Source organism: Clinocottus analis, unplaced genomic scaffold, assembly GCF_023055335.1.
Source record: "Clinocottus analis isolate CAN_PGR_092001 unplaced genomic scaffold, fCliAna1.0.p SCAF_25, whole genome shotgun sequence".
Taxonomy (NCBI): domain Eukaryota; kingdom Metazoa; phylum Chordata; class Actinopteri; order Perciformes; family Cottidae; genus Clinocottus; species Clinocottus analis.
Genome location: NW_027175987.1, coordinates 5062001 through 5070026, shown reverse-complemented (window position 1 = coordinate 5070026; position 8026 = coordinate 5062001). Strand labels below are relative to the sequence as shown.

General features: G+C 39.8%; 1 protein-coding gene across 2 annotated transcripts; it reads right to left on the bottom strand.

Moving 5' to 3' along the window:
• Nucleotides 1-819: 819 nt before the first annotated feature.
• On the bottom strand, nt 820-7053 carry dmap1 (DNA methyltransferase 1 associated protein 1). 2 transcript variants are annotated; one of them, XM_068591133.1, is made up of 11 exons: nt 7031-7053; nt 6474-6604; nt 6178-6269; nt 5585-5780; nt 5272-5430; nt 4979-5146; nt 4574-4759; nt 4115-4186; nt 3418-3490; nt 2163-2515; nt 820-1631 (listed from the first exon to the last, which is right to left on the bottom strand). In XM_068591133.1, the coding sequence occupies exons 2-11, from the start codon at nt 6567-6569 to the stop codon at nt 1572-1574; spliced, it is 1455 nt and encodes a 484-aa protein (XP_068447234.1). In that variant the 5' UTR covers nt 6570-6604; nt 7031-7053; the 3' UTR covers nt 820-1571. The 2 variants fall into 2 exon arrangements, with proteins under 2 accessions (XP_068447234.1, XP_068447233.1); XM_068591132.1 differs by lacking the exon at nt 7031-7053 and adding an exon at nt 6856-7006.
• Nucleotides 7054-8026: the final 973 nt, after the last annotated feature.

Sequence of the window (8026 nt, the reverse complement as noted above, 5' to 3'; positions counted from 1 at the left end):
GTGGATGGGTTTAATACTGTAACCCGAGAGAGCTTATTAAATACATAAATGAAGACGTTTTAATTGTGGGAATGGAGCAGCATTCAGTTGTTGTGGAGTGTTTTCACCAATGACAGCTAAGAAAGATGCCTTCTAAAGGTATATCAAGAATTTAAAAAAATAAAGTATTGCAATTTTCTGTCTTTTGTGTACTATTAGTTCTTTTACCAAATCAACAGAATTACACTTGAATTTTAAGTTAAGATGATACGTTAGAACCTTAATTTATAATCTTAAAATTATTACAAGTGAACATTGAATCACTTTTGGTTATGGACAAAGAGATGAGGACCATGAAAAGACACCCAAAAATGCCAGAGAGCAATTTGAAGTAAACTTTGTATGCAGACTTCTATATGTGAAATACTTGATTTTTTCTTCTCCAAAGTTGACATCCATATACTTATATAAATACCCACAATAGGCCGAGATACTGCCCTCTTCCAGACAATATTTGCATAGAAATGAATGTCTAAGCAGGCTTAATGACATAATTGACATGCAATTAGCAATATTATGGGCAGGGAACCTAATGAAGTTGCAGTTGCTGTGCCAACCTAAGAATGATCACTGCTTAATTATCATATTAATGAAGTCATTACGTGTCACTTAACTTCGATGACAGGTAAGGTAAGAATGTCATGATCCTAAAAATTCCCTAGCAAATGTGTATTCAATACTAATTAACTTGAAGTTAAAATATCATCTGAGAAACGGCGACCGACGCTTGAAAATGTAAACGGGACCATGGTGGCATAAACATTCAGAACACGCAGAAAGAAAAAAGAAAACAATGAGGTTTATTGAATTATTGACTAAAGCATCTTCAAGGTCATCTGAGGACAAACAACACAAATCAGTCTAACTAGCTCAACACAAAGGCCGGGTAGCAGATGGAACCGCCGTCTATCAGAGAGCGAGGGAGCGAGCCGCACTCTGGGTCGAGGGGAGCTACAGGAGGTACTAAAGGCTAACACAAAAACACATTTCCAGTAAACACTATGGCATGATTAGGCTCCAAAAAAAACCTCAGATGGGTCAAATAAGCTTTGCAGCTTGAGGTCCTCCCACTCCCAAAGTCTCTTCTTTCATTCCAATTCATTTCAATTACCCAGTCATTCCCACCTTCTTCCCCATGTCCCGATTAGCTCAGCCTGGCAATTTACAGTTGATCTTGCCTCATCTAAGGCTGAGCGATGGTGGAGGCAGGGAGACGAGCAGTAATGGAATGAAATGTCACTCAGTTGTTGCCTTTGTCACAAAGATGCTGGGCAGGCCAGATGGGGAGGGGTTGGAGAGGTCTTGTTGGGAGGTGAAAAGTTGTTTGTGTGTGTGTGTGTGTGTGTGTGTGTGTGTGTGTGTGTGTGTGTGTTTGTAGTCATTGGCGCTTCTACGTAAATCAACAGCAATCTGGTTTTCTGCTCCCCTGTTTCCCACTTGTCCAACCATAAAACATGTGTCTTCACTGTGACCACAGTAACTTACACGGTGCCATGTCCTCCACCGTGTAACAGTGGTTGCTCTCGTCCTCATCAAGGCTTCTTCACCTTTTTCACTGAAGACGAGCTGGATGCCGACTCTCTCCGTTTGCGCTGCGACGTGACACACAAAACAAAAACTTGAGGAGAGCATTTAACTGCCTTTCAATTAGCAACAAGCCTGTTTGCCCCTTAATTTAAACAAATCTTTGTAATACAAATTTATGAGACGGATGTTACATTATTTTCTTCTATAAATCTGTATTCCACTGACATTCAAAATGAAAGCCATGTATTTGGGTAATTGATTTACGTGTACACATTCAGCAGAGCTATCACACCTCGGACAGTGCTCAGCATTACGCTGTAATAAATTAAACAAAAACATAAAAATACAAGTGGCCATTGTGTTAGCATTTGAATTCAAATTAGTACAGAACAATTTGTGAAATATGGTCATAAGTTATAGGTATTTGATGTAATTTTGGCAAAAATCATTTCCATACTGAGCATTAATAGAATTGCCCTCTCAAGATTTTGAGATTTGACTTTGTACAAAAGACTTAAAAACAGCTCTGGTTAAAACTTCAGGCAATATTTTGTGACGGTTCGAAAGAGTTTTGCGTCTATGCTGTGCAGTCTTACCGAGTTTGGGGTAAGTGGTGCTCCTACAACATCAATAATTTGCTCCTTGGCTTCCACCTTGATGTCATCTGCACAGGGCCAGGATGGAGCTTCTCCTCCTGGGGTGGATGCTGTGGTGCTGTTTGTGGCATTGAGTTCTCCCCCCGGTGTTGCAGTGATTGGTCCAACCCCTAAAGTTCCACCCAACATGCCGCCGCTGCCGGTCTTCAGTAGGGCTTCAAAGCGATGACGCAGCATCTGCTGTTCGTATTCACAATTGCTGTGGGCCTGCTTCAGCTCATACAGCAGCACTAGGTCACTACGCAGCTCATTGAACATCTGAACAATCTCCTCTGTGGGCATGGGGTTAAGATCTGGATCCACAGACAGACACAAAGACAAATATGAAGGAAGATGTAGGAGCTTTATATTAAAACAACTGATTACTTGTTTATAATGGGTTATGGGTTATTTGTGTGGCCAGTATAGTATTAGAAGATGATAGTGTTACTGATAAATGCATTGGTTCCAAACCGGTTGGTACAGGGGTTTTCATTCAGTATGCAACTTAGCTAATGAAGACTGTTGAAGCTTTGCTCGTCTGTCGAGCACAGCAGATAGTTAGTTTCCTTGTTAGGTTATACATGCAAATGGGAAGCCATGTTTTTAAAACCTCTCATATCATTAGACAACTTTCAACTGCAACATGAGGACTAGTACTTATTTGTGCCCAGGTTGTCTTTGTCAAGAAATAGCTCCTATGTGTAAGTATGCTGCTATCAAACCCCATTGTTCTCTTCTTCTATTTGTTTCTTCTTCTACATTTTAAAGACGTCATAATATTTGTTTGAAACCCCTGAACAACCACACCAGTTTTTTAAAAGTTATTCTGGCTAAGTAGACCTCTGCTCAGGACTGTGGGGGCATGTACAGAATAATTAAGTGACATCTCCTGTTAGCTTCGGGTGAGACAAATCACACCTTTATCATTCTCATTGGTAGATGAAGATTTGTAAAATACTACATTTCCATCAAATCTTCAGCCCACTGTCGACATTGATGGGAGATAAAGCCAGCCAGAATAACTGAAAACACCTGTGTTGTGTATCAAAAGTTTAAGCGGTTGTAATTGTATTATTTTTCCTGCCATACTGAACACACTATGCCAAGACCGTCAACTCTCTAATCCATATATAGTATGGATATTGTAGAGAAGAGTTAAAAATGTGAAACTTTAAATGTAAAATGCAAACTGTTCATGTTAATTCACACTTACCCACTCCTTGCTCCAGCAGAATCTGCTCAATGGCCTTGATCTTCTTCTGGCCTACCGAGCTCGGCAGTTTCATCTGAATCACAAACACACACAGAAAAAGACACGGTAACACACACAAGGTTGTGATTTAAGGTGCCGGGGATATTAGGATGAACAGCTCCACCTCAGGGCTTTTAATTCGTATGAAATGCACTTCAGCAGGCCAGATCAAAGTGTCTTTATCCACTGAACTCTGTCTGACTGATTAGCTCGAGGGATACTCCACTCCTTTAGCTGTGCTAATGCATTTTCCATAGAGAGCGGCAGCTCCTCATCAGTCTTGAAGATGAATAAGAGTCCCCTTGCTAGCTCTTACAGATATTAGCAAGTCCCTAACATAATTAATCATCACAGTGCTAATGAGAGATAGCATGCTTAAGTCAGACATCCTGCTCTACCACATACATCAGCTCTAGGGTCCATCTTTACTAAAATTGTTTTGACATTAATAATAATTTAAACAAAACTGAATTGATTACTACATGTCAGCAAAGAAGAGAGAACTATAAGTTATTAATACAGAGTTGTGAGATTGTTTCTGACCACTGTACGTGAGATCCTTGTTGGTATTTGAAATGCACAGTGAAGTTTGATGTTGTAGATGCCCTTTGAAGTACTATTTTTGTAATTTCGATACCTCAATATGAGTTGTACTCACCCTCTGACTGCGCAGTGAGACTCCTGCCGATTTAAAGTCTGGGAACTTGATCCCTGCTGTTTCTGGAACGGCCTAAATAAAAAGGAATAACTGATTAGACACAAGATAATAACAACCCTCTGAACTTTAAACAGACTTGAGGTGTAAAAATATTCTATTAATTATTATTAATACCATTATTATTATTATTACAGGATAGTTTTGGACTTTTATTTCAGACTGTGACATAGCAGCCCGTGCTAAATGCTAATTACTGGGACAGAGCTGAGTCTTAATTCTGTGTACTGTTGCATTGATAAAGCACCCTTATAGGGTTAACCTCTGTGCCATCTCAATAATGCAAACATTTAAGGTTTTTCATTCCCTCTGTCGATGCCTTCATAGGCTGGTAAGCATTTCTCAGGCACAAACAGTTGGTTGTGTTTTACTTCGCTCCTTCTGTATGAGTGCATATCATACCGGTTTCTCAGTTTCTCGTTTTTGTGGGAGCTTCTTCTTGGAAACTCTCTTTTCCGCTCGTCTTAACTCTGTGGTTGTGTCAGCTGCTTTAATGAGTTTCTGTAGATCCTGGGCCTTCTTCTCGCGCTCTCTCTTCCTCGTCTCAATCTTCCTCAACTCCTGAGTAAGATATTCCTCTTCTGCCACCTGTAGGAAAAACAATAGAAGTGCAACGTAAATATTTAAAAAGGCTGGCAAACGTCATACAAGGGACAATATATATTTTGCCACAAAAGGCATGACTGCATTAATAAATGTAGTTCTAACTGGTTTGTGCTCGGTATGATGCTTCTCTTCTTGGCTGAGCAATCTCAAAGTTATGAAAGCCTAACAACAAAATAATAATCCAACCACAAAGTTACAAACTTGTTCAGGTGTGCGATTAAAGAGCTTGTCCAGTTGCTCCTTACGGCGCCTTTCATGGCCAGCATCAAAGATGTAGATCTTGGGCTCGGTCCCAGAAGCTGCACGGACCTTGGTCAGCTTACCACAAATATTATAATATCGTTCTTTCAGGTCCTCCACAGAACGTTTCTGAAAAGCATAAATGGAAGAATGTCACAACAAATAAGGGCTTCAACTAAAAGCATTGAGACTTCTGCAATACATCTTCAGCAAAATGGAACTTGAGTAATGTAGATAAGTGGCTGAGAGATTACTCTGTATTGCTGGTGGTCGTAACGGTCATGGACAACTACAAAGCGCAGGTCAAAGCGCTTGGACAGGTCAAACAGGTGGTCCGTCTCTGCTTTGGTCCAGCCATCGTCATGTAAATGCATCTGATATTCCTGCTCAGAGTACACTGGTACCTGTACTGTCTATAAAAGCAGACATAAAAACAAAAAGCATGCAGTGAATCGAGATGAATATCTGAACAAAGTAAAAAAAAATATATACATCTGAACATTGAGGAGCTGACAGTAGATGGGTGGCAATACAACTCCTATGTGTTTGTATTGAATAAGTGGTGACCTTGTTGAAGCGGGCAAAAGGGTAATCCTTGCCCTCCTCTGCCACACGTCTCCAGTGGTGGAAAATAGCCCCGTCTCTGCGAGCTGGATTGGTGAAGGGCATCCATTTCCAGGGACGCACTTTTTTACAGCCCAGCTTGGCTTTAACTGTCCTGTAGCCCTGAGTCGTATCACTCGGCAGCAAAGGGGGTGCATCTCTGGGGATTATCAAGTAAAAGTAAAGTAATACAAAGTCTTTGTTAAAGCAAGCCAAGAATATTCAGCACAAGCAGATAGTGACAAAAAACAAAAAAAAATCCCTATGACCAATAGAGCATGTAGACACACTCCCTTTCAGTGTGGCTTTGACATAACATGTTTTACTGCTTATTCGAGTGAACATGCCACTCACTGGGTTGTCATTGGTCCTGATTTTTTATTATTTGCAAAAAGAGAGATGAATAATCATTTTCAACAGCAGAGAGAAAAACATTCCCGATATTAATTCTATAACTCCTTTGCAAAACTTAATAGATACAAATAACACACAAGACTAGAATCCTTAAAGGTAATTTTGTACATAGATTTTAAGAAATACTAAAATGGAGTTCATACTTTTTATCTGAATAGAGCAGAGCATAGACTTCTCGATGCATTCCCTCGGGTCTCTTGAAGGTCAGCGTTTCCGTTGCCTTCTTGGATTTTTTCTGAGACAGATGATGGGAGAATGGTTGTTTATCTCATGAACACTGGTAAAACTCAAGCATTGAATAACAATATGATCTTCTCAAAAGCCATTTTGTGGCTTTGAGTCACACGCCCTGTAAATCTTGTTAAATGTTAATTCAATTTTGAGGAAATTAATAGGACAGGAATCGTTATAAGTGACGCGATTTGTGATCATCTCTCACCTTGTCTGAGTTGATGATATCTTTCTTGCTGATAGGACCGTCATTTTCTCCTCCGGCCAACTCCAGAATATCCCTGACATCCGCACCAGTACCCATGACTGAATGTGTTGTTAATTAAAACTTCTCACAACCTGCCAAACGTAAATAATGTGTATTCATTCACCGGCGCGGTACTGTCCAACGCATACGCTCCTAGCTAAAGGCTAACGCTAATGTTGTCATTTCCAAGCTACGTTCATTTTACACACAGAACCGCAAACGGTCAAGTAAATATGTTCTAAGATAAGTTATCTCTGTTTCCACTATGCATAAAAAGCTATAGGCACAGTAAGAAAATAAACACAAGCTATTGTTAAGGCTAGGTGAGTAGCTAGTAACTAACCAAACTGACTTCCGTCCCGGCTGATGTCGCTGTTAGGAAACCAAGCTACTCTATAATTGACTGTCGCCCCCGTGAGTTCTGGCAGTGAACTGCAGCTGCTTTCTTGTTTTAAATGAACTGAACCAACGTGATACTGAACACATTGTAAGACAATTGTAACAATATCACAACGAACCTATGCTCTGACCTCAGATCTATGCTCTGATCTGCAGGGTTCTATGGTCTGATCAGGGTTTTATGCTCCGATCTGCAACGTTATATGCTCTGACCTCATGGTTCTGTGCTCTGATCTCAAAGTTCTATGCTCTAACCTCAGGGTTCTCAAAGTCAAAGTCGTTTTTATTATCAATTTTGTGTAATATACAGTGCAAACTTACAGAAGATCGAAAGTATGTTTCTCTTCTGTCCAACATATAGTGAATTGTGCAAATAATAATAATGATAATAATAAAGTGCAAAAAACAGTTTAAACATTTTTTTTTAAAGGACAACATATAACATACAGACAGCATAAATTAGGAACTATTAAGACTATGAAGACTATGAAGGACAAAACCTTTAAATAAATTATAAATAAATGACTGTAATAAATGACTGTAACTCCCGAGCAGCATTTCGACATGCGAGTCTGAAGAGGACGGAGTTAGACGGTGGGGAGAGAGTTCAGCTTCCTGACAGCCTGATGGATGAAGCTGTTGGACAGCCTGGTGGTGCGAGCTTCTATAGTCTAATCTTAAAATTCTAGGCTCTTACCTCAGAGTTCTACACTCTGACCTCAGGTTTTAATGGTCTAATCTCAAGGTGCTATGCTCTGACCTCAGGATTCTATGCTCTGACTCCAAGGTTATATGCTCTGACCTCAAGGTTCTATACTCTGACCTCAAGTGTATAGGCTCGATCTCAGGGTTCTATGCTCTGATCTCAGGGTTCTTTACGCGCCTCAGGGTTCTATCATCTGACTTTAAGGTTCTACAAGCTAAATCAAGTGTAATTTCTAATCTCGTCTTCATAAGAGTACAAAGCGTAGAGGGCATACTGATCTTATTCCTTTGGGAGAAAACTATAGTTTGAACATTGTCATCAATGAATGATGAAAACAAAATTGGTGAAAAATTAATTTGATAAAATTTCTCAAATTTTGTTTGTGTTATTTGTTTTAAATGTTTTCTAC

Coding starts and splice junctions, on each gene's coding strand:
- dmap1 (XM_068591133.1), bottom strand. CDS start 6,569: ATGGGTACTGGTGCGGATGTCAGGGATATTCTGGAGTTGGCCGGAGGA. Junction 5,781..6,177: donor CTGCTCTATTCAGATAAAAA/GTATGAACTCCA, acceptor GATAATCCCCAG/AGATGCACCCCCTTTGCTGC. Junction 4,187..4,573: donor AACGAGAAACTGAGAAACCG/GTATGATATGCA, acceptor CTTTTTATTTAG/GCCGTTCCAGAAACAGCAGG.